The sequence below is a fragment of the Neovison vison genome, chromosome 13 (assembly GCF_020171115.1).
Source record: "Neovison vison isolate M4711 chromosome 13, ASM_NN_V1, whole genome shotgun sequence".
NCBI classification, from domain to species: Eukaryota; Metazoa; Chordata; class Mammalia; order Carnivora; family Mustelidae; genus Neogale; species Neogale vison.
The window spans coordinates 115,711,192-115,737,020 of record NC_058103.1 but is presented as its reverse complement, the minus strand read 5'-3'; the positions used below and the strand labels follow the sequence as shown (position 1 = coordinate 115,737,020).

General features: G+C 54.7%; 1 protein-coding gene and 1 pseudogene across 1 annotated transcript in view; one reads left to right on the top strand and one right to left on the bottom strand.

Moving 5' to 3' along the window:
- The window catches only part of HCN4 (hyperpolarization activated cyclic nucleotide gated potassium channel 4), a 41,893-nt gene extending 27,745 nt beyond the window's left edge, over window positions 1-14,148 (top strand). Inside the window, exons 3-8 of the mRNA XM_044229904.1 lie at window positions 6,136-6,297; window positions 8,376-8,594; window positions 11,511-11,657; window positions 11,759-11,999; window positions 12,295-12,459; window positions 12,560-14,148. Of these exons, the coding sequence (XP_044085839.1) occupies window positions 6,136-6,297; window positions 8,376-8,594; window positions 11,511-11,657; window positions 11,759-11,999; window positions 12,295-12,459; window positions 12,560-14,019 (2,394 nt within the window). The 3' untranslated portion in view covers window positions 14,020-14,148. The remainder of the gene's footprint in view (window positions 1-6,135; window positions 6,298-8,375; window positions 8,595-11,510; window positions 11,658-11,758; window positions 12,000-12,294; window positions 12,460-12,559) is intronic.
- Window positions 14,149-22,390: 8,242 nt separating this feature from the next.
- Window positions 22,391-23,791, bottom strand: LOC122893125 (annotated as a pseudogene).
- Between the last annotated feature and the right edge of the window lie 2,038 nt (window positions 23,792-25,829).

Genomic DNA, 25,829 nt, shown 5'->3' with positions numbered 1-25,829 from the left:
GCCTCCTGACTCTGGGTTCCTGCATTCTTAGGTGGCCTGAAAGCAGGATGACTTTGATTCTGTTGTCTGTTCCTCTGTTAGCAACGCCTCCCAGCTGAGGTTGGGAAGACAGGCAGCCAAGCAGGTGGAGGGGTAGGGTGGGGTGTTCTGTGTGAGGGGTTGGGTCTGAGCTACCTACAGGACATCTAGACACAGAGAGCTGTTGGCCTGGGGATCTGAGCTCAGACCTGAGTGGGGAGAGGGTTAGGGTGGGGGCAGGAAGGATGGAGGCCGATTTCCTGGAACTCCCTGACAGGCTTGTCTTTTGGTTTCTGTCCCAAGTAGAAATACCACAGTCTCTAGAGACCTCCAGGCAGACTTCTGGACCATGATGGCTCCCTCAGTCCCCAAGACCCCCTCCAGCCTTCTGTGTGTCTTGAACTTGCAGCTAAACTATCATTAAAAGCAGAAAAGTAGCCTCTCTTTCCATTCTCTGGCACTGGTTCAAGTCTCCAGGCCCCGGCCCCCTGGGAACCATCCTTGCTGCTTCCTGACGCCTGGGCCCTGGAGGCCATACTATTTGGGGGAGAGCTGACAGAATTGCCCATGGCTGGGCAGAGTGAGTCCTGGAAGAGAAACTAAGTGCTTCTTTCACTTCCCTGCACCAGACATCTGGGAGCTTGGTCCAGGGCTTTGGTCCCCACTGCCTCTCTGGCCTGGCCGCCCTCTGGGCTATCCAGAACTGCCCAGACAGGCTCTTGCCCCAGACCGTTCCCTGGGATAGACAGAGATCCCAGGAGGCCTCAGTCTGGGCTCTGAACTGGACATGGGTACTGAGCGTCCTGGGCAGGGAGGGAGATCCCAGGAGGCCAAACAGATGACTCCCCACCCCCTCTATACACACCCTTCTCCAGCCTACCAGCTGGGGAGGAAATTGCTTTAAGCTGGCTTCTGTGGGCACACCGCCCAGCCAAGGGCTTCCGCTGCACCTCTGGGATGGGATTGGGCTCCCCCAGCTGGCCCCAGGAACCCCGTCTGCACATCCTCTACAGCCTGCCCTGGCCCTGGCCCTTCTCACCTCAGCTTGGCCTGGAGGCAATAGCAGGGACACCCAGAGGTCCCAGGTCTGCATGAGACCTGGGAAAGGAGATATTCAGTAGAGAAAACCCTGCTCTCTCTCCTCCTATAACTCCCTATGTGAGTCCCTTTCCTTTGGGGGGCCTCAGTTTCCCCAAATGTCAGGTGTGCCCTGATGTTCTAGGGGGTTGGGAATTGGTCCCCACTCCAGCCTCCCCTGGCAAGGATGACATGAGCTGACCCTGAGGACACTGTTGTGGCCTAGGTGGGGGCTAGAATGTCAGCCCCCCTGTGAAGAGGAAACAGCTTGACCGAGGCCCCTGGCTTCAGCTGCCTCACCCAGCCCAGCCCAAACCAGCCCAGCCCAGCCCAGCGCCCTGTCAGAGAGTCCTCAAGTGCTATTAGCAGGTCTTGGGAGTCAGGGGAGGTGGAGGGTCTCGGCAGGCAAAGGCCACCCTCTCAGAGGACGCCAGCCTCTGCCTCCAACCCGGGCGATCTAGGTCAATGTTCTCCTCCCCAGCCAAGCCTCTTCCCTCCCTCTGAGGTGTGAGCTTGTTACAGGAACGGAGGCTATTGTTAGAAACCATGGTCCATCCATCCCCCCCCAACCCCGGATGTTCCCCTGCAGGCCCAGCACCCCAGTGACCCATCCCAGCATCCTCTTTCCCTCAGCGGACAGGAGCCATGGGAGGAAGGCTGGAGGCAGGAGGCTGGGCCGCGGCCGAGCCTCCTGATGAGTCTCCTCCCCCACGGACCTTGATTTTTCTTTGTCTCTCTCAGAATCCAGGAGTGGTCCTAGGGGTAGGGGTCGGCGCTCTCTACAGGCCCCAGGAAGGGACCCAGTATGGCCCTCCATTTGGCTACCTCCAGGAAGTCTCCAGGACACACAGGCACCAGCCATCCTCTCAGGCCTCGGATTGCTGAGCCCAGTGTGGTCACTGGGTCCTGAGATGCAGGGAGAAATTGTTCCTTTTCCCTGAGGAGAAAACGAGTCACCCTGGGAGGGAATTCAACCCGGCCCCAAGATGAGGCCTTGGCAGAAACTCCAATTTCTGGTCTTGCCCCAGGACTGAGAAACTAACTCTTTGTTTGAAGGCTGGGGAAGAGAGGGAAGGAAAGGAACAAACATGCATTGAGTACCTACTGTATACCAGCTGTGGACATCATCTCTCCTGATCCCCAAGACAGCCCTGGGAGCTGGCAGTTATTGACCCATTACACAGATAAGGACCCATTACTCAGAGCAGAGAAGGCGCTTGGCCCAGGTGGAAGACATGTCGCTCTGTCTCCACATTGTGGTGGGAACATTATGGTGCCTCCCCCGAGGGCCACATGGGGCGCAGAGAGTGAGCCGTCCAGGCTATCCGCCCAGCGAGTCTTGCAGGGCCTGGAAATGAAGGTACTCAACCCCCACAGGCACAGTCAGAACCAACATCATAAAAGGGGGTTTTAATGAAGTATAAAGAGCAAGATAAATATTGGTGCAATGCAGCTGACTTGTGGGTGGCCTGCGGCCCCAGCCCACAGCGGGGACACACAAGGATTTAGCCGCCTCTCCCGGCAACGGCCAGCCTCACTCTCAGCAACCACACCTGGGTGCCGTTGTGTTGGGCCTGGGGCGCGTGTGCTCACCGCCCGGGGTACCCTCCTCACCTAAATGGGTGTCTCTGCCCCTGCCACCAACTCTTGGCAGGAAGTTCAGGTTTTGCCATGTTGGGCCTTTGAGAGCCAGCCATAGTACCCGTCCCGAGCACCCAAAACTCCCGCCCTCCCAACCCTCCCCACCTCCACCGGGTCCCCTTCCAGCAACCGCCTGCTTCGTTAGCCCAGCGCCCAGCTCCCCCTGACTACCCCGAAGCTCTGCAGGACATGTGAGTCTGTGCCCACCTCCAGGGAAAGGCACCTTTTCCTTCCCACGCAGGCAGAGACAGAGCTCCCGTTGGCTGCACCTGCCCAGAGTGGGGGCTTTTCCAAATGCCACCCCGTACACTCGTGGTGGCTCTGACCCCCCCTCTTCCCCATCCCGGTCACCGTCACCTTGCCCTTTACCTCTGTCAGGAAGCACTTCTCAGTTCCTGAGAGCACACCATGTGCTCTGCCCTAGTCGTTGCTGAGGTCATGATAAAGGCAAAACTAGGCAAGGACGATCCTGCAGGAAGATGAGCTACGAAGGAACCAGAAACATAGGTCATACCCAAAGAAAAGCAGGTATTGCATAAAAATATACCAATCCAGATAGCTCTGTCTCGAACGCCCAGAGGGATTCATGCCCGGGGCGGATTCTGTGAGCTGCCCCGGGCGGGGGCACTTTCTCAAAGGGGTCCCAGGCTACCTGCAGCTCCGGTCCTGTAAGATGCACTGCATTCTACAGATGCCGAGTAGGACTCTCTCCCACAGACCCCGCAAGTACGGCCCCGCTTGGGCTGTTGGAATAGAATACCATGTACCTGGGGGCTTCGACGAACATTTATTTCTCACAGTTCTGGAGGCTGAAAGGACAAATCAGGGTGCCAGCATGGTCACCTTCTGTCTGAGGCCCTCGTCCGCATTTGTGGATTGCCACCTGCCTGCTGGGGCCTCTCACAGCCGAGAGCTCCTCCTTCTCGTGTCTCTTCTCTAAGGGCCTAGACCCCATTCATGGGGCTCCACCCCCCATGACCTCATCACCTCCTGAGGGCCCAACTCCTAATGCCATTACAGTGGGGGTTCGGGCTTCAACATATGAATTTTGGGGGACACAAACATCCAGTCTAGGAAACCAAGGAGCTTTGTAGTAAAGACCCTACCCATGCTGTGTTCGGGGCCCAGAGGACTTTCTTAGCCAGTTTAATTCTCCAGAAACCTCGAGAAATGGGGGGCAGATATCTAGCTCGTCTTAGCTGATGGGAGGCAGAGATGTGGCGGGGCATGAGGGCAGGTGCCGGCCATCTCTGAGACTGGATGGTTCCGCGTCACTTGCCTTCCCCATCCTCTTGAGTCTGGGGAGCTGGTGGCATCCTGGTCATCTTGGACTCTGAAAGGCTAGTGATTTGCCCAAGGTCATAGAGCTATTGCGTTCACCTAAGCAGTGAAGAGCCCAGCGTGAGATCTCCCCTCAGAGCCGCAGCTGGGGTGCTGGTGCTCGGGAGCTGCCTGGGGTGGTGGGGAGAGGCCGAGGAGCTTCCCAGGCTCGGGGTCCAGGCCCCACGACAAGGCCAGCAGTGGACGGGTGGCCAGAGTCACCACTGCACACTCAGGCATGCCTTGGCTCCTAGACGCGGGTCCCAGACCCATCCTGCCCTGGCTAGTGTCTCGTGCCCCACGCCCCTGACATTGACATTGACGCAGCAGCTCGGTGGGGAGTGATGTGCTGACATCCTGGGGCTTACTGAGGTGAGATGCTGGCGAGTTCCGGCCGCACCTGTGTCCCTTTGCCATGTGAATTCAGCCACACTGGGTTTGAGTTGTTCCATGTGCAGAATTACTCCTGGAAACCATCATTCCCACACTGGGCCAGTCTGATAATCTGCTGGCAGCCCTGAGCTCAGACGTGCCTCTCCCACTGCCACCATGACGGTGGCCAGTCCCTTTCCTTCTCCAAGCCTTGGTATAAAATGGATTAATAATATTTTCAGCAAAGGGTTGTTGTGAGGTTAAATGAGATGATGGCTGTGGGCCCACATGCCCCCACTCAGATGTGGTGTTATTGTCCCTCTGACACCAGGGCCACGGGGGTGATGGACCGCCACCCTCCCTGAACCTTTCCAGGGTCCACTTCATCCTGAAAAGTCTCCATCGTCTTTTGGCTGGAACATCCAGAGTTGTGCTAAGGCGGGTGCAGGTGGGCACAACCCTGGACGCACCCGACAAGGAGTATTCATGTTGGGCTTTTCCAAACCTTGCCCCAAACTATGCCCACACTTCAGAAGGGGAAGCTGAAGTCACTACTATCACAATGACCTGCCCCCGGCCACCAAGCTCTACCCCATCCTGCCCCCAGAGTCTCCTAGGCCGGGGCAAGACCAGAGTCCAGAAACCTCTCTCTGACCTCCTTCCAGATCTCTGTCCCCTCACTGCCCCGTCAGTATGGGGATCCCCGTTAATACCAGACCAAACAGCAGCTCTGGGGGGGTCAGGGCAGGGATACTGGGATGTGCCCCCCCGGGCCCTGCCCCACCAGGCTTCATTCAGCCTCTCCTAGGAGCCACAGGAGTGGAGGTGCAAGCTGGTGCTGGGCTGCGGTTGCAGGCTCTGGGCTTTATTAAGCGATACGGGAGAGCATGACTACTAGTACAAATGACCAAATCATAAAGATTAATTATTAACAACAACCCATCAATGAGTAATGGTTCGCAATTTGTGGAATACTTCTATAGTACCGAGCGCTTTATATGTATAATTTAATACCCCTGACAGTCCACTCGGGTAAGAATTTTCATTGCCATTTTCCAGATGAGGAAATCAGAGAGGTTAAGGGGCTTGCTCAAGGTTGCACAGCTGGGAATTGCTTAGAAGTGGGTCTGGGATCAAGGTCTGTGTGATCGGGGAGCCTGTGTCCATGCTGCTTTCCCTTCAGTTCTGTGGCTGCCCTGAGCAGAACCCCTCTCCCCACCCCCCCAACACCCCTGCCGCTGCCCAGCCACTAGTAGGTCCTCCGCCTAAAGCAGTAGGTCTGGGGAAACACAATGGCCCTGGTGTGACAACAGACTGTGGTCCCCTGAGGAGCCTCCTGCTGGCCGGCTCTTCTCCCTGTGGTCTTCATGGCCTAGAGACAGCTTCTCCGCCCACTCTGGGGCTGCCGGGGCTCCCAGGCCCTCCCTTCAGATATCCGGCCTGCAGGGCTAGACTTCCTGGGGGAGGCTCCCCCATCTGCCCAAATCCCAGGAGCCGTCCCCCTGGGTCCCCCAGCCTTCTTCTTCCAGGCCACCTTTCTGCCACCTGCCACCCTTGACCCCGCACGCACCTGCACCTGCACCAGGCCAGCTGCTCCGCCAAGTCCACATATGGCGGTGCCCGGCAGCAGCGGCAGGGGCTGGCAGAGTGGGGCCACCCCTTCCCGGCCGGCCACCCATCTTAACGTTTCTTTGCATCTGCCTCCAGATCTTCCACATGACCTACGACCTGGCGAGCGCCGTGGTGCGCATAGTGAACCTCATTGGCATGATGCTTCTGCTCTGCCACTGGGACGGCTGCCTGCAGTTCCTGGTGCCCATGCTGCAGGACTTCCCCGACGACTGCTGGGTGTCCATCAACAACATGGTGGTGAGTGCCTGGCAAGAGTGGGGCGGGTGCTGCCTGGGCAGGCAGAGTCGCTCCACAGCCCGGGACTCCCAAGCCCCAGCATGTGGGGTCCTGGGCTGCCCCCTTGGTGCCCACGGGCACATGACTTCAGCTGATATAGGTCCGGCCCAGGGCCCTCAGCTGCGCCCTGCTCTCTCCCCCGCCTTCTTCTGGCCTCCCGCGACGTCAGGAGCCGTTGTGTTTGGCCCTGACTTCACCCAAGGAGACGGAGACCTGGCCATTCTCAGACTGTATCAAGTGTGGCCAAGCTGGGCTGTGGGCTCCTGCCCTTCTCCCTCGGTTCCCCAGAGGCAGACCAACCCGAAAAGCTGAGCCCGAGGAAAGAGAAACCTGTGAGGAGCACTGTGGACGGCGCCTAGGCCCGGGCTCGCCCCCTTCTGCTGAGCTGGGCTGTCCTCTACCTGCTCCTTTCCCTGCCCCCAGCCCTACCTCTCAGACACACACTGCTCTGCACGGGTGAGGACCACCTCCCTACCACCAGCCCTGGGAGGGGGAGAGGGAGATGGAATGGGGGCTGAGAAGCCATAACGCAGACCCCACCCCCCATCGCCTCCCAAAGATAGAGTGGGCACTGGGCCGGGTGAGGACCCCCTAGACCCGTGAACATTTCTCTGGGTCTGGTGAGCCTTGCCTCCCTCCTTCTCCCGCCCAGTCTATATGGTTGGGTTTGGGTCTGCACGGTTGGGTCTGGCGGCGAATCCCCAGAGACCCAGGGGAGGAGAAACCAGCTTTGAAAGAGGTGAAAGAGACCCTGAGGCATCTTTCAGCATCAAATAGGCCTTTACAAAACAGCCTTTTGATGAGCTAAGGGTAAATGAATCGGCCATATGGATTGAATTTCCTGGTCCCCAGAGTCTCAGCGGTAAGGCCGGAAGCCCTGACTGGAGGCAGCTGGGGGCCACCCCAGGTCCCCAGGCCTGGATCCAAGGCCAGCACCCCGGGATCAGCCCCGCTGACCTCCCAACCTGGTCTGCACCGAGAGCCACCAGACCCGCTCAGCTTTGTCTGGGACCATCTGAGTGACCTTGAACGTGGCTGGCAGCTGCTGAGCCTTTCTCCAGGTGCCAGGAACGGCCTGCTGACCATGGAAGGGTCTGGGCCTCTGGGCACCGATTCTGCTGGCCCTGCGTGTCATTGCTTAACATGTCCCCTGTTTGAACAGGGAGACAGTGGGGAGGTGGCAGATGCTGGGGTTCATCTGGCAGCTTCCTCTTCAGGGACAGTTTCCTCTGTGTGAGGGTGACAGGCCCACACACGCACTAAATTCAGGAGATGGCCCTTCTGCGCCCAGCGTTCCCACACAGAGACTTCCTTGAGACACTGACTGGCTTTGGAGACAAAAATAGTCAGGAGCCTCACTCACTCCCTTCCTCCCTCCTCCTGCCCCCAAGCAGTGTCTGTTCCAGACAGCCCAGTTCCTGGTGGGGGTGGCCTAGGGGGCCCTCAGCCCTGGACCCATTCCGGCAGGGCTCACCCAGGAGGCGAGTTAGCTCTGCAGCGCTTAGACTTTGCTCACCCAAAATGAGGACAGTGTTTTTGGCTCGGTCTGCCGGAGCCTGTCCCCCCCAGGGGAAGCATATCTGGTTTTATAATTGAGGTCAGTGGGGAAATGGGCTTCACTTGGCAGTAGTTTGCAGGGGTGGGGCGGGGGGGATAGAGCTATTTCAGCAAGTGGAGGACAGCAGGGTGGCTCAGCCTGGAGACTTTGGCTGCCTAGGGGGGCTCTAGGCAGCCCTATGGGGACTGAGAAGTCAGAGGGGGTGAGGCTGACTCCCCTCCTTTTGCTGGGGACTGATCCCTGACCCCCCAGAGCAAGAGAAAGGCCCAAGTCAGGGATTCACTGTCACCGCAGGTCACCAGCGTGGGCCTCCTCCCCCTCACCCAAGGCCTTCAGCCAGCAGCAAGGTTGGAAGGCCTCCCTGGGCTCAGCCACTGGGGAAGGGTTAGGCTGAGGGTGAGGGGTGGGAGGCGGCAGGGGCCTTTCTAGCAGCTAGTGAGAGTGGCAGCCATTCACAGCACCCCCTCTCACCTGTCCGCAGAACAACTCCTGGGGAAAGCAGTACTCGTACGCACTCTTCAAGGCCATGAGCCACATGCTGTGCATTGGGTACGGACGGCAGGCGCCCGTGGGCATGTCGGACGTCTGGCTCACCATGCTCAGTATGATTGTGGGCGCCACCTGCTATGCCATGTTCATCGGCCACGCCACGGCCCTCATCCAGTCCCTGGACTCCTCCCGGCGCCAGTACCAGGAAAAGGTAGGGCAGAAAGCTGGGGTCCCTCTTGGGTCGGCTCAGGGGACCCTGACCCGCGGTCCCCAGGGAGCACGGGTTGGCAGCCGGGGTGGGTCCCCACCAGACCCCTGACGTGCTCTGCCTTCTACATCCTCTGGCCTCGGCAGCTCGCCTCTTTCTCGTGGGCAAGTTCCTGAAACAAACAAAACTGCACGTTGTTTATGACGGCTGAATCCGTGGCTCGGCCCATGGAATTGAAGTTACCAGTGCCCTCTGCATTACTAAAGCCAATGGTTCCCTTTGGGTCCCCCCCCCCACCCGCCGGGCATCTCAGTGGTATTTGACAGTTCTCACTCCCTTCTTGGCTTGGCACTTGGTTTCTGTAACAGCACACTCTCGGCTTTCCATCCTCCCCCTCTGGCTGGTCCTTCTAGCTCTCCCTGTGCAGTGGGGCCCAAGTGATCTACCCAGCTGTCCGTGGAGTGTGGGCATGTTAATTCCCACCTCTGTGGCCCATTTGCTTATCTGTAAGATGGAGACAGCAAGGAGAAGGGGTCATATCATGGGGTTTATGAGGAGGGATTGCTGTGTGCCAACCGCTAAGACTGTGTGAGCATGGAGTAGGCTATTCAATATTTATTGGCTAAATGGGCTCCATCTGGCACCTTCCACTCCATACTCTGCATGGCAGATAGATCAGGCACCTAAAAAATGTAAAGTTGATCATATCATCCTGCTTAAAACTCGTCAGAGTCTTCTTGTTACTTGTAGATGCAGAGGAACTCTACAGTGGGGTTCCTCAGCCTGGCATTTAAGGGGCATAATCTGGCCCCTGCCCTTCTCATGCCCAGATCATGCCATGGCCCTACAGCCCTCTATTCGAGCCTCGCCAGGCTGCTCCTTGCATGTGCCCTCCTGCCACAGGGCCTTGGCATGGACACTAGCCTGGAACGCTCCTCGCTCCTTTTCACCCGACCACTTCACCACCTCTCAGCCTGCACTTCACCTTGGTGAGCTTTCTGTGACCCCGTCAGCCCCACCCATCATGTGAACCCCTGGTGCCCTCTAATTCCCCTTCACCACACTTGGGACTCCTGCCATATTTGATTCCTCTGTGCAGTCTGTTGTTCAGTGTCTATGTCCTGCCTGTCCAGGTGGTGGCTCCGTGAGGGCAGGACCCAGGTCTGTCCCTCCCTATTGAATTGCCGGTGTCATGTCCGGCACTTAGCAGGGCTTAGTGTGTATTGATTAACTGGCTGCCTGCCTGCCCCATGTGCTGTCCCTTGCTGGGGTGACCGAGACATGGAGGCCCAGGTCCCATCCTTCCAGAAGGAAAGTTCAGGAGTCTGCAGAGCCAGCCCAGGGTGGGAGGGGCAGTTTGGGGAGGCAGAGAAAGAAGGTAGACGAGAATTCTAGGCTAGCCACCATGATGAGCATGATGGGTGGGAAAGAAATCAGCCTGATTTGAACAAAGGGTTCTGGGTTAGGAATGAGGGGGCTGGAAAGGGGAAGGAGAGGAGGAGTCAGGTTATAAAAACCAGGGTTTAGTCCAGGGCCAGGGGAGGGATCAATGTGGGCCTGCGTCAGGGCCCAGCCTGTGACCAGGTCAGGACTCCATGTGAAACCAGGATCAGGGCTCGGTGTGGGACCGGGATGGGGGCTCATTCGGGACTCCAGTCAGGGATAGTTTAGAAAAAGCACCAAGGTTCATTCGAGGGCAGAGTCAAGCTGCTTGTGACTTTCCATTTGAGAGTTGTCTTTATTTGGTTCTTTAGCTAATGGCTCTCCAATATGATTCACTCATAAATCTCTCTGAAATGTATTACCTCTCTTTGGTCCCCACTTCTCGCTCTCACCTAGATCACTTTAGCCAGCTTCCAACTCCCGCCCTGTCTCCAGACCCTGCCTCCCCACCACTATGGATGTTCCAGGCATGGGGAATTCTCTAAAACACAGCTTTAGCTGTTCTGCCCCTGTTCCCATAGCCAGCAGGGAAGTCCCTGTCTCCTGGGGCTGGGCACAACCTCGAGCAGACAGAGCCAGCTTGGCTGGAAGAATACATGGAAACTTCATCTCCCAGGCCTCGGTTGCCTGCTGGCATCTGTCTGCAGCCATACTGTGTCCTCGCCTCTTGGGAGTACCGGTGTGTGAAAACATGCTCCCCTCTTCTGCTTGTTCCTGGGGTATAGGAATTTCCCTTCCATCTCAGTGTGGGAAAACTCTGCTCTTGCCTACTATTTCTGCCTAACATACCCCTGTGGACCCCCCTCTCTGCACCCGCAGTCCCAGGATGCTGGAGTAGACCCCACAACTTCACCCTGGGTAGATGGGAGCATTTCTATTTGCTTGAGCCCTGGGCATTTCAGGTCTCAAATCTCTTATCCCCAACTTCTCCTTAAGGAACTTGTTCTACCCTGGCCATCCCCGTGGGCTAGAGTCACTCTTCCACAAAATGCCTTGGAGCCAGCCAGGGGCCGTGTTTGGATACACAGCGTATAACCGTCAGGCATCCTGACTTCAGCCTCTGGGTCCCACTAACCCACTGTGGCTCAACCCTGCTGCCCAGCCAGTGTGATCACTGGTAGCAAAGAGTTCCTCCAGGACCCGTGAGCCTTCTCTCGTCCACAGTGTGACACAGGAAAGAGCCAGGGGCAGAGGAAACTTGAGGGACTCTGGTCGGTTGGCCTGGAATGGGGCTTTGGATAGCCCCTATTGTTCCTAGCCACTTCCAGAGCCCTGGGCACGCTGATGGAGCCCCTCCCCCACCCCAGGCAGCTGGGAGTCAGGACCATGGTTCGGGGCACACCCCCACCCACCGAGGATCTCAGCATCCAGGAGCCAGGCTGGGCCAAGGAGGCCCACAGGGTCCGTGCCAGCTCTGGTCAGCAGTGGGGCCGAGGCCCTCAGGAGGTGACGCCCTCTCCTTCTCTCCCGACTCAGTACAAGCAGGTGGAGCAGTACATGTCCTTCCATAAGCTCCCACCCGACACGCGGCAGCGCATCCACGACTACTATGAGCACCGCTACCAGGGCAAGATGTTCGATGAGGAGAGCATCCTGGGCGAGCTGAGCGAGCCGCTGAGGGAGGTACGCGGTGGGGGGCGGGGGTGCGGGGGCTGGTGACCAGGAGGGGAGCTTCCCTCCTGCAGGGCGGCTCCCTCATCTTCTCCACCCTGTCTGGGGATTAGGAGATCATCAACTTCAACTGCCGGAAGCTGGTGGCCTCCATGCCGCTGTTCGCCAACGCAGACCCCAACTTCGTGACCTCCATGCTGACCAAGCTGCGCTTCGAGGTTTTCCAGCCTGGGGACTACATCATCCGTGAGGGCACCATCGGCAAGAAGATGTACTTCATCCAGCATGGCGTGGTCAGTGTGCTCACCAAGGGCAACAAGGAGACCAAGCTGGCAGATGGCTCCTACTTTGGAGGTGAGGTGGCCGGCGGAGCCCTAGGGGGACAGGGGAATGGGCTGGAGAGATACTGAGGGCGATGTTTGGGGCTCTTCTGGCCCCTGCCTGGAGGTGAGGGCCTGTGGCCCTGTGGGGGGCGGGGAGCTGTGGCCCGGGAAGAGCCTGGCACCCACTTGGGGGCATCTAGTGTGGTCACCCCTGGGGATGGGGCCTTGTGACCGTCAGGCGTCCCTACCAGACAGTGGGAACCCAGGTCAGGGGCGAGCAGGAGGCCCCTTCGAGCACCCCCTCCCCACTCCCGCTGTCCTGGCAGAGATCTGCTTGTTGACTCGGGGTCGGCGCACGGCCAGCGTGAGGGCCGACACTTACTGCCGCCTCTACTCGCTGAGTGTGGACAACTTCAATGAGGTGCTGGAGGAGTACCCCATGATGCGGCGGGCCTTCGAGACGGTGGCGCTGGACCGCCTGGACCGCATCGGTGAGGGGACGGGCGGGGGGGCGGCTGGGAGGGGAACCCCCTCGCCCACCCCCTGGCCTCCCGCTCTGGCCTGAGCCCCTGCTCTCGTTCCGTGGCCCAGGCAAGAAGAACTCCATCCTCCTCCACAAAGTCCAGCACGACCTCAACTCAGGCGTCTTCAACTACCAGGAGAACGAGATCATCCAGCAGATCGTGCAGCATGACCGCGAGATGGCTCACTGCGCTCACCGCGTCCAGGCCGCCGCCTCGGCCACCCCGACCCCCACGCCGGTCATCTGGACGCCGCTGATCCAGGCGCCGCTGCAGGCCGCCGCGGCCACCACCTCGGTGGCCATCGCGCTCACCCACCACCCCCGCCTGCCGGCCGCCATCTTCCGCCCCCCTCCCGGCCCCGGGCTAGGCGGCCTCGGCGCGGGGCAGACGCCCCGGCACCTGAAGCGGCTGCAGTCCCTGATCCCGTCGGCGCTGGGCTCCGCCTCGCCCGCCAGCAGCCCGTCGCAGGTGGACACGCCGTCTTCCTCCTCCTTCCACATCCAGCAGCTGGCCGGCTTCTCCGCGCCCGCGGGCCTGAGCCCGCTCCTGCCCTCGTCCGGCTCCTCCCCGCCCCCCGGGCTCGGCGGCTCCTCCCCGGCTCCCACGCCCTCGGCCTCCGCAGCCGCCACCGCGGCCACCGGCTTCGGCCACTTCCACAAGGCGCTGGGCGGCTCCCTGTCCTCGTCCGACTCTCCGCTGCTCACGCCGCTGCAGTCCGGAGCCCGATCGCCGCAGGCCAGCCAGCCGCCGCCCCCGCTGCCGGGGGCCCGCGGGGGCCTGGGACTCCTGGAGCACTTCCTGCCGCCCCCGCCCTCCTCCCGGTCCCCGTCGGCCAGCCCCGGGCAGCTGGGCCAGCCGCCTGGGGAGCTGTCCCCCGGCCTGGCCGCCGGCCCGCCAAGTACGCCAGAGACGCCCCCGCGGCAACCCGAGCGGCCGTCCTTCGTGGCGGGGGCCTCCGGGGGGGCTTCTCCCGTAGCCTTCCCCCCCCGCGGAGGCCTCAGCCCCCCAGGCCACAGCCCCGGCCCCCCAAGAACTTTCCCAAGTGCCCCACCTCGGGCCTCCGGCTCCCATGGTTCCTTGCTCCTGCCGCCCGCCTCCAGCCCCCCAGCTCCCCAGGTACCCCAGCGCCGCGGCACACCACCCCTCACCCCGGGCCGCCTCACCCAGGACCTCAAGCTCATCTCAGCCTCCCAGCCGGCCCTGCCCCAGGACGGGGCGCAGACTCTCCGCAGAGCCTCTCCGCACTCCTCGGGGGAGTCCGTGGCGGCCTTCCCGCTCGTCCCCAGGGCCGGTGGCGCTAGCGGGGGCAGCGGGGGCCTCGTTCTCCCGGGGAGGCCCTATGGTGCCGTCCCCGGCCAGCATGTCACTCTGCCTCGGAAGACATCCTCAGGTTCTTTGCCACCCCCTCTCTCTTTGTTTGGGGCAAGAGCCGCCTCTTCTGGGGGCCCCCCTCTGACTGCTGCCCCCCAGAGGGAACCTGGGGCCAGGTCTGAGCCAGTGCGCTCCAAACTGCCGTCCAATCTATGAGCGGGGCCCTTCCTTCCTTCTTCTCTCTTCTTTTTTTCTCCCTTCTTTCTTCCTTCAGGTTTAACTGTGATTAGGAGATATACCAATAACAATAATAATTATCATTAAAAAAAAAAAAACCCACACCAGAAAAACAAAAGACAGCAGAAAATAACCAGGTATTCTTAGAGCTATAGATTTTTGGTCACTTGCTTTTATAGACTATTTTAATACTCAGCACTAGAGGGAGGGAGGGAGGGAGGGAGGGGGGAGGGAAGCAGGCAGGGCCCAAAGGCAAAAGCCAGAAGAAGGCAGGTGGGGGTTTCTGGGGCTTGACAGGGGTGACCCGCCTTTGGGGTTTCTTAGAGCAGATCTGTTATTGTATCCGTTTTACGGCAACAGTCACCACGAGCCCCGTAGCTGTGAACTTGGAGCCCCATTCTGTGGGGGTCATCTTTTTCCCCCACAGGAAGGGGTTGCCCCTGGATATGTTCCTGGGGAGCCTCAGTCACCTGGGTTTTTGAGACAAAATGGGGCCAGGGCCCTGAGAGTCTTGCATTTTTTTTCTACTGCAAACTTAGCAAGATATGTATATGAACATGAACATGTATATGTATATGTATGTAAGATGTGTATATGTATAGCTATGTAGCGCTCTGCAGAGCTGTGTAGATAGCCACTCACATGTGTGCACATTGTAACCCCATGTTGCCAGGACACCCAGGTCACCTTACATCCAGCAACCCGTCCTGGCCCTCAGGCTGGGCACCACAGGGTCTGGGGAAGTGTTCTTTCCAGTCCTCAGGGAAGAGGACCCCAAGACCTCTCAGCAGGCTCCCTTCCTCACCATCTCTGGTCTCAAGTCCAGTCCTAGCTCGATATCTCACCACCTGGAAGCGGAAGACCCCCTCCTTCCCTGTGGGGCTCAAGCACATCCTATCACCTCCATGGCCCTCCGTTTTCCTATCTGTATGGTGGGAGGTGAGGGGAACTTCTATTTATTGAGCCTGCTCTGTGCCAAGCACTGGTTTAGCACTTTACACACATTAACTCCTTCAATTTCACAAAGACCATGAGGTGGGTACTTTGATTCTCCCCATTTCACAGGTGAGGAAACTTGAGTTTGAGGCCATTTTTCCAGAATTGCGTAACTAGGAGTGGCAGAGCCAGGAGTGAAAGGAGATTTAAATCCATGACTGCCTGAGGCCAAATTCTAGTTCCCTTCCGGAAGCAACTGCTGAGAGGGACTGAGTGACCCCCGAGGCGTGGTGGTGTGGAAAGACACCAGATTTTGGAAGCAATGAGACCTGGGTTCAAATCCCAGTCCTGCCACTTCTTAGCTGTATGACCTTGGGCTAGCTATCAGACCTGAGTCTGTTCCCTCGCTAGTAAAATGGGAATGATTATGGTACCACTTCACAAGAACCTATGAGGACCAGATGAGAAAAGTAGCAGATGTGAAATGCCCAGCCTCGCGCCTGGCACACACCATAGTAGGTGCTCAATAAATCACATCTCTTCTGTTCCCTCCTCATGTGCCCAGCCCACTGCTCCAACAAGCTATGGTGAGAGCCCAGAGAACCCTGGCTGAGGGCTCCAGGACCTTATGATCTCAGGACACAGGAGGTGGCTGGGCCTCCTGAAGGGCCTCCTGTGGCCAGCCGCGGGCTTGAGCCAGGCCTTGAGAGGTGGGAAGAGTTAGGAGGAAGGAAGGAAGGAAGAGGAAGGAAAGGTAAGAAAAGGGGGGAAGCAAGAAAGGGGAGTGGGGTGGGATGGAGGACACAGGATGGGCCCGAGGTGGATGTGCAGGTGTGGAGAGGGCTTTGGGTGGGGATCCAGAGGTACTGGAGGGCAGCCGGAGGGGACTGGCCTTGATTCTGAAGGCACCTGGGAGCCAGAAGCAGGTTCAGAATGGGGGTCTATGTGAAAGAAGCTCATATGCCTCCTGAGGGACACTCCTCTTCTCCAACCAGACCCTGCCAGAGCCATGGTTAGTGGTCTGCCTCCACCTGCCTATCAGGTTGGAGCAGGTTTGGCTGCCAAGACCTGCACAGTGGGGAGGGCTGGTCCCGCCATGACCATCCAGAACCCCTCTCCATGCTCCAGCCAGAATGAAGTCAAGATCAGATTTGGTCCTGAGTTGTCCTGGAATGTGGGGCTGGTCCATATCTCCATGGATGGGCCACATGAGAGGGAGGCAGTCATCCAGGACAGAAGGTAGTGAGAGATCCTGGGAACCTGGGGAGAGACAAAGCACCCAGCTGTGGTCTCTGCTGGGCAGGAGAATGCCCCTTGGGCCCAGGCAGTTTTCAGAGCTGGAAGGATTTAGTGGCACCCTACTAAGGAAGGCCATAGGACTTGATCCAAAGCCAGTCTAGTCCTGGAGGGGGTGGGGGAAGGGAGAGGAGCAGGGGTGGAGGGTGCAGGGGCATGAGGCGTGAGGACCATCCCCCTTGCCATCAGCGCCTGGCCTCACCACCCTCTTCTCTGCACACGTGCGTGCGCACGCGCACACACATGCATTTTATAAAAGCTCTGATCCAGCCCAGCCACTCCTCAGAGACTGGGGAAACCAGGTCCAGTGAGTGGGCCGACCCATCTCCAAACCCCCACAAGCAATTTTCAAATCTCCCACTTTTAAAACAAAACGGTAAATGCACCGTGTTGTATATTTTATTTAAATAAAAAAATGCCAGCAGGTGCTGTCTTCTTCAGGGGTCAGGGATTGGGAGAAGCGAGTAAGGTCAGTAGGGTAGGCTGGAGGGCTCAAGAGCCAGGCTGTGGTGAGTGGGGAGGGCACAGCCCCTAGAGCACATGTGGGCACTTGAGGGGCACAAACCTGTGACCCCAAGAGCAGGGGAGCAAAGATGTGAAGGAGTGTGAGAGGGCTGGCTGTGGGTACAGGTGTGCTTTGTTTAGGGGCTGGTGATTCATTAAGGAGGAGTGTGAGTGAGTGTGTGTGTCCTTTGTCAGCTGGTGGACATGTGAGACCCTGACTCAGACCCTGCCCTCACCGGCTGCCAGGAATGGGACTCCTTGGTGCTCCCTGAAGGGGAAAGAGGACAGTCACTGTGCATGTGGACTCCAGTGGGATACTGAAGTGGGAAATGCCACCTTAGCCTGATCAGATGGGCCCTCAGAGGGTGGCTGGGGGACCAAAGGTGATGGCTGGGGTAGGGTGTCATGGCCAGGATGGAGGGTTTCAGGCCAAGAATGGGGCACAGCTGCTGGGCCCCTGTGCAGGTTGGGGAATCTGAGGGCACACTGGGGATGGGCGGCTTTGCTGTTGGGGGGTGGGGTACCCACTCCCTGCTGACAGGCAGGGTCCCTGGGTTTGGCCCCCAGGCCCTCCGTGAAGCCTTCAGGCAGGTGCCCTTACCCCCTCCCCCACCTCCCCGGGCTGTGGAGGGTGCCCACCCGTCCTGCGCGCCTTGCTGGATAAGGGAGAGGCAGCCATCTGTGGCTGGAATGGTGAAGTCCCCAGGGCTCCCGGCTCGGAGCGGGGACTGCCTGCCATGTGGCTGCCTGCGGGAGGAGGGGAAGTCCTCAGAAAAGGGCAGGGAACCCGGTCCCCATCACTGATTGCCAAGTGGATGTTGTTTCCATGGGAACCGGCCTCGGAGTCCCGTTGCTAGGAAGGTAGCTCCACAGGCCCAGTGTCCCCATGACAACTGCCCCCTGCGGCCCAGGCAGTGTGGTTCCTCAGGGACCGGTGGTGGGGAGGGCAGAGGTGGCCGGCGGGGCTGGCCTTTGAGGCTAAGGGGAAGCCTTTTCCAACAGTGATGGAGTGCAGCCAAACCTCGAGGACAGAAGTGCACCTGGGTGGTCCCAATGAGAGTCACCCACACCCACCACCCCCGCCCACCCAGGACAAATCCCCCAGGTACCTGCACCGGGCCTTTCTCCTCCACTGTGGGCTATGGAAGGGCAGGTGGGCAGGCAACACCGGCAATGTCTTCTCTGCTCCCTGATTCCAAAAGGACACTAAGTAAATACCCACCTTGTGCCAGTCGCTGGGTGCTTCCGCCTTCTCTCCCTCTACCCACACCACCCCGACTAGTCAGAATTCACCTCTGTTACAGTGAGCCAAAGGGCAGGACGCTCAGCAGGGCAAGGAACTGGCCCCCAGCCAGCAGCTAGAATGTGAGGGGGTCAGGATGCACACCGAGTCCTGGGGACTTACCTGCCTCTTTCCGCCGGTGCCACACTAAGGGGCTAAAAGGAGCAGTCTGTCTGGGTGCAAGCAAGAAAGCTTGTGTTGTCTTGAAAATTTTAAAAGCAAGAATAAAAATGACGGAAGTCAGTTGCTTTCTCTTATCTGTCATCATCACCACCTACCAGCAATTCTGAACAACATTGGGGATCCAATACTCCCTCCCCACTGTGACGGGTAGCCCCCCACCAGACGTGCCCCTTGTTTGGATGCCTTGCCAAGGGCTGCCAGCCTGGGGGTGGGGGGGTGCGGGCCCGAAAGCCCCCTTTCCACCTTCACAGCAATAAGCCAGAATGGCCTTTGTGAAAAAACGCTGAAAAAGTTTGACAAACCCTCCCTCAACTCTGTTTCTTCCCAGCTGCTGGTGTTCGGCTTCTCAGCCAGACTTGGAGAGCTCTCTCTCAGCTGTCTCAGCTTCCCACCCTCCTGTCCCTTCCTTCCAGTCACTTCTTCCTCCACTGCAATCTGGCTCCTGCCTCCTTGCCCCTGGTGGCCCCAGACCAGGTCATGGGCGGCCCTCCCTGTACCCCGAGGGGCAGCTTTGCTGCCTGCATGGCGGGACCCCGCTGACCCGGCTCGCCGGGGCTGCTGAGACCCCGCTCCTGCCTTTCTGTTCTACCTCTGTGGTCAGCCTCAGCATGAGAGGGCTACTTCTCTGTCCTCAAGGGTCGGTACTTTCAGACCACCTCTGGGCCCTCCTCTTCTCACTGTGCACATGCTTCCTGGAGACCTCACCCATGCCCTTGGCCCCCCTGGTTGCCCCCTCTGTTCGGGCCCCCAGGCCCCTGAGCTTCAGCCTGGACCGCTGCTGCTGGGGTCCCCTGGCTCCTCCTCCTTCTCTGACCCTTCTCTGAACCACCTCTTACTCTTTCTTGAGTTTGCAGTTTCCAGGGACCCACAGAGCCACCGGCTCTAGTCCTGCCCTGGGCTCTGCAGATTCTGCTTCTCCAGTTTTCTCTCTCCTGAGGGTAGAAATTTCATACACACAGAAGAAGATATAAATAAACACATAATACATACATAAAATAAGTACATAAATAAGACATTAAAAATAAGCAGCCATGTACCAGTCACTCAGTTTAAAAAACAGAGCACAAGGAATTCCTTTGAAGGCCTTGGTGCTGGTCCCCAACTGTATCTCTCTCCCTCTCTCCAAGGAAAACCACTCATCTGAACTTTCTCTCCTTCCCTTACTTTTCCTGGTACTTTTATTGCCGAAATAAAATGTCTCTCAACCATATACTCAGTTGCTTACCAAGGTTGGGGGAGGGGTGGGGAAGTAGCTGTCATTGCAAGGAGGAGAATTTCATCAATAACACTCAGAATCATTGATGTATGGGGATAATTCAAAGCAGACCGAGTTTTAGTTCATTTTCTTGTTTTCCATTTCTTTACAAATGATCTGCCTTTTCATTGCCTGCCCGCTCCACTTTCCTATACCACTAAGTACATTTGTAAAAATCTGAGCTTTGCGTAAGTGGTATCTGCCATATATGGTCTCCAGTAATTTGCTGGTTTTGTTCAATATTGTGATTTTGAGATCCTGTTGATGCACGGAGCATAGTTAACTCATTTTCACTACTGCATTACATTCCAATGTATGATATGCCCCCCATTTTCATAGGCATTCTTCTGGAGCTAGCTCTCTTGGCCAGTTCCAGTTCCTGTTATTATAAACACTGCTACTAGAAATGTTCTTGGAGCGCCTGAGTGGTTCAGGTGGTTAAGCGTCTGCCTTCAGCTCAGGTCATGATCCCAGGGTCCTGGGACGGAGCCCCACATCGGGCTCCCAGTTGAGTGGGAAGCCTGCTTCTTCCTCTCCCACTCTCCCTGCTTGTATTCTCTCTCTCTCTCTCTCTCTCTCTGTCAAATAAATAAATAAAATCTTGAAAAAAGAAAGAAAAGAAACGTTCTGTCTGTGGCTCCAGAGAAAGATGCATAAAAAGATCTCTAGGCTCTGTATCCAGTTGCGGAATAATGGAGTCATAGGGTGAATTAATCTTGGCTTTACAAGATCAGGCCAAACTGTTTTAAGTAGTTCCAACAATTTATACTCCCAGCTGCAGTGTATGAGCTACTCTTGCTCCACATTCTTGCCAGTAAGTGGAATCATCAGACTCTGTTATTTTCCCCAAACTAGTGATATCTGAGTAGGTTTTAATGTGCAAATCCCTAATTACTAGTAGGGTTGAATGTTTTCTCACATATTCATTTGCCATTCCTATTTCCTCTTCTGAGAAATATTTTTTCATGTGTTTTGCCTGACTTCCCATGATCTTGTTATTGATTTGTAGCAGTTTAACTCACACACACACACGTACACGCACACACACATGCACACACGCACACATGTCTATTTGGGAAACACATTCTTTGTTCATGAGATGTTACAAATGTCTTCTTCCTATTTATGGCTTTGATTTTCACTTTTTTGGTTTTGATAAGCAGAGGTTTTACATTTTAGCGAGGCCCAGTTTAGCAATGTGTTTTCTAAAATGTCTAGTATTTATTTAGTGTCTTTTTTGCTGGCTTAAGAAACCCATCTGCCTCTGCTGTTTTAAAGATATCCTTCTATATTAATTTGTAAAAATGTGAAGTGTTGCTTAACCTACCTGACCTAACTTTGGTCTGTTGTCAGGCTAGAATTCAACTTCATATTTGCCCCATACGGACAACCAGTTGTTCCTAGTAATTTGCACTGTCACTTACAGGTCCATATGGAGGCTCTGTGTTCAGTACCACTAGTTTGCCTATCCTTGTCTGAATGGTGCCCTGCTTAGTCACTATAGCTTTATAAAGTATGTTGAGCGAGTCCCCACCTTCTTTCTCTTAAGGAATGTCTTGGCTACTCTGGGTTCTGTATTATCATATATACATTGTAAAATCACTTTGGTAAGATGCATGAAAAATTCAATGGACTCATTTGAAATTACGTAAATATTAATACTTATATTCCTATGGATGAACAGAACACAAATCCCCTCCTTCACTTGGGTCTTCTTTAATTTTTTTTTTTTTTGACTATTCAGGCTAATTAGCCCTCGCTGCCCCAACAGAAAAAGCTCCAAATTTCAATGGTTTCACACAATAAGGGTTTATTCCAGCTCAAGTAAATTCCTGTGCAGGCCAGGCAACCCCTGTCTTCACAGATGTGAGCTGGAACCCCCCAGTCCTCTGATCACTGCGGGAGGAGCAGAGACAACTGGAAGAGATGAGTGATTATGAACCCTTCTCTCCAGCAGTGACACACTTCACTTCCTTTCATAGTCTGTTATCACTTGGCCACCATGGAACTGCCAAGGAGGCTGTGAAACGTGAGGGAGCGTATGGGATATTTGCTGGGCATTAACTGTCTCTGCCAAATCTTTCACACGGCTTTATCGTTTTCTTCATGACGATTTGTACATGTTGTTAGATTTATTCCTTGTACCTTGATCATTATGTTGTGATTGCTGATTGTATCTATTTGCTTCACAGAGGCTGAGTTTTGACAAATGTACACAGTCCTACAACTCCCCCTAACTGTTAAGATCGAGAACATTTCCATCGCTTGTCCAAACCCTTATGTTCCTTTGCAGTCAATCCCTGTCCTCCCACTCCTGGCCCCTGGCAGTCTGCCTCTGTCACTAAAGTTTTGTTTTTTTCTAGAATTTCATATAAATGGAATTATAAAATATGTGTCTCTTGTGTCTGATTTCTTTCATTTAGTCTTAAACTTTTAAGATCTGTCCGTGTTATGTGTACTGCACAGCCATACTCCCTTTATGGATAAGCCGCAATTTGCTTACTCATTCCCTAACTGCAGAACACTTGGGTTATTTCCAGTCTTTAATTATTCAGAATAAAGCTCTTATGAACATCCATGTTCAAGTCTTCATGTGGACATGGATTTTCATTTACCTTGAATAAAGAACCAGGGCACCTGGATATCTCAGTTAAACAACTGACTCAGTTTCAGCAGGGGTCATGATCTCAGGGTTGTGACATCAAGCCCTGAGCCCCAAGGTGGAATCTGCTTGTCCTTCTTCCTCTCCCTCTGCCCTTCCCCCTGCTCACTGCCGCCTCAAATACATAAGTAAATACATAAGTAAAATCTTTTAAAAAATAAATATCAGAGTGGCATTGCTGGGTCATATGGTAAGTATATGTTTAACTTTATAAGAAACTGCTAGATTATTATTTTTTTTTGACCTTGGAACTTTTTATTGGCCTCCTGCTCCCCAAAGTGTACCCTGCTTCTGCTCCCTCAACGCCTCAGAACTTTGGTGTCATTGGTCTCAGACACGACCTTGCCATCCACAATCCTGCGGGTAGTGGTTTTCTGGATGGTCTGCATGGAGCTGCTGCTGTCCAGGGCGTCACTGAGATTGAAGTCCTCTCCATCTTCCAGCAGGCGACGGTAGGTGGCCATCTCAGCCTCCAGCTTGACCTTGACATTCAACAGGGCTTCCTACTCCTGGGCCTGGCGCTGCCCCTCTGCCCGGGTCTGGGACAGTTCAGACTCCAGGTGCAGCAGGACCCCGTGAGCTGCTCCATCTGCATGGCGTAGCGGGTTTCGACCTCCCTGAGGCTGTTCTCTAAGCTGGCCTTCAGGTTTCTCATCGAATCCAGGTTGATCTCCAAGGACTGGGCGGTATGTCTCAGCTCCGTGAGGGTCATCTCAGCCTCTCCTATCTCTGAGGTCTGTGTGGTGATCACTGTGGTGCTTTCCTCAGTCTGCTGGGACCAGTATTTGTCCAGCTCCTCTCGGTTCTTCCGAGCCAGCTCATCATACTGGGCCTGGATGTCTGCCATGATCTTGCTGAGGTCCTGAGACTTGGGGGCATCCAGCTCCACGGTCAACCCGGAGTTGGCAATTTGGTTCTGTAGACCCTTTACTTCCTCCTTATGGTTCTTCTTCATAAAGAGAAACTCCTCCTTGAGAGCCTCAATCTCTGCCGCCAGCTGCAGCTTAGTGACATTGGTGTCATCGATGACCTTGCGGAGCCCGTGGATGTCACTCTCCACGGACTGGCGCATGGCCAGTTCTGTCTCATACTTGACTCTGAAGTCATCAGCAGCAAGATAGGCATTGTCAATCTGCAGAACGATGTGGGCATTGTCCACAGAACTTGCAAAAATCTGAGACCTCAGCTCCTCTATGGTCTTGAAGTAATGCCCCCAGTCTCTGACCTGGGGTCCCTTCTTCTCCAGGTGTTCCCGGATTCTCACCTCCAGTCTCTGATTATCTGCCTCCAGGCTCCTCACCCTCTCCAGGTAGGAGGCCAGGCGGTCATTCAGGTCTTGCATGGTCTCCTTCTCGCCCTGCATGCCCCCTATGCCGGCCAGACCCCTGGCCATCCCGGCAGCCAACCCCGTGGCCAGGCCCCCGGACCCCCAGCCGCCCCGGAAGCTGGTGGAGCGGGATATGGAGATCCGGGAGCCTGAGCCTCCCGCGCCTGCATAGACGCTGGCCGCGCTGCTGACAGGCCGGACCCGGTGGCTGGGCGACTGCATGGAGCCCAGGGACCGATAGTTGGAAGAGAAGGTGGAGTGGGTGGTGAAGCTCATGCTGTTCGGAGAGTAAGATGAGAGGCCAGGTGCTAGATTATTTTTTTGAGCTGGAATGTTTTGCATTCCCATCCACCAGCAGCTGTATAAGACTTCTGGTTATTGCACATCCTTGCACCAATCGATATGGTCGGTCTTTAATTTTTACCATCAAGAGATTGTGTTATATTAACTCCTTGTTTTTTTTTTTTTTTTTTATATTAACTCCTTGTTTTAACCTGCATTTCCATAATAACTGAAGTGCTGAGCATCTTTTCAGGTGTTTATTTGCTATCAATATTTATTTTTCTTTGGTAATGTGACCATTCCAATCTTTACCCATTGGTTTTTGCTTGTATTCTGAATACACTATTTAGTTATAAATAATATATTCAGAATATAAGCCCTTTTTAGCATGTATGTTTTGTAAATATTTTCTCCTAGCTTATGGCTTGCCTTTTCATTTTCTTAACCATGCCTTTCAACACTTTTTTAAAAAAGATTTTATTTATTTGACAGACAGAGATCACAAGTAGGCAGAGAGGAAGGCAGAGAGAGAGAGGAAGAAGCAGGCTCCCCGCTGAACAGGGACCCTGATGTGGGACTTGATCCCAGGACCCTGGGATCATGACCTGAGCTGAAGGCAGATGCTTTAACCCACTGAGCCACCCAGGCGCCCCCCTTTCAACATTTTTTAAAAGCTTTATTTATTTATTTTAGAGAGGGAAAGAGAGGGAGAGCATGAGCAGGAGGGGCAGAGGGGGAGGGAGAGAGAGAATCTCAAGCAGACTCCATGGCCAGCATAAGGCTGAAGTGGGGTTCAATCTCACCACCCTGAAATTATGACCTGAACCAAAAGGAAGAATCAGATATTTAACCAAGTCACCCAAGTTCCCCAAGAGGTAAACATTTTCAGTTTTGATCATGTTCAACTTACTGAATTTTTCTTTTATGATTTGTGACTTTGAACAAGGGAATTAAGAGGGTACACTAGAAAATATTTAACACAAAGGAAGGCAGTAACAGAGTAATAGAAGGACCAAAAAAAAAAAAAAAGACATAGAAAACAAATAGCAAAATGCCATGTGTAAATCCTACCTTATCAGCAATTATATAAAATGCAAGTAGTAAATATTCAAATTAAAAAGCAGAAATTGGCAGAATGAATAATACAACTCTATAATTTTGATAGATATGTATTAATTTAGAATATAATAAAAATATATTATAAATACATTAATATGCATTAATATATTTATATGTTAAATAATACTCCTTGTTGATGTATTATTTAATATATTAAACATATACTATACATATAAAATTTCAACTCTATGCTGTCTATGAGAGACACATATCTCATATTCAAAGACACTAGTTGAAAGGATGTGAAAAGATACATCATACAAATTTTAGCCAAAAGGGAGCTGGAATGGCTATATTAATAACAAAGTGTATTTTAAGACAAAATAGGTACTAAAGACAAAGAATATTTTAAAATGATAAAAGGGTCAATCTATGAAAAAGATTTCACAATTAAAAACACATATACACCTAACAACAGAGCTCCAAAATCCATGAAGCAAATCTGACATAATGGAAGGGAGAAATAGATAACAGTGACAGTTGTAGACGTTAATACCACTTTTAATAATGGGTAAAATGACTGGATAAACAATCAGGAAGGAAACAGAAAATTTGAACAACACAAACCAACTAGATTTTATTTTTTTTAAAGATTTTATTTATTTATTTGACAGACAGAGATCACAAGTAGACAGAGAGGCAGGCAGAGAGAGAAGGAAAGCAGGCTCCCTGCTGAGCAGAGAGCCCCATGTGGGGCTCGATCCCAGGACCCTGAGATCATGACCTGAGCCGAAGGCAGTGGCTTAACCCACTGAGCCACCCAGGTGCTCCAAACCAACTAGATTTAACAGACATCTAGTACACCCCACCTAACAACAGCAAAATACGTTACCTTTCTCAAGTACCCATGGAACATTCTCCAGGATAGACAGGTGTTAGCCACAAAACAAGTCACAAAAGAGTTAAAATCATACAAAGAATATTCTCTGATGACCATATAGTG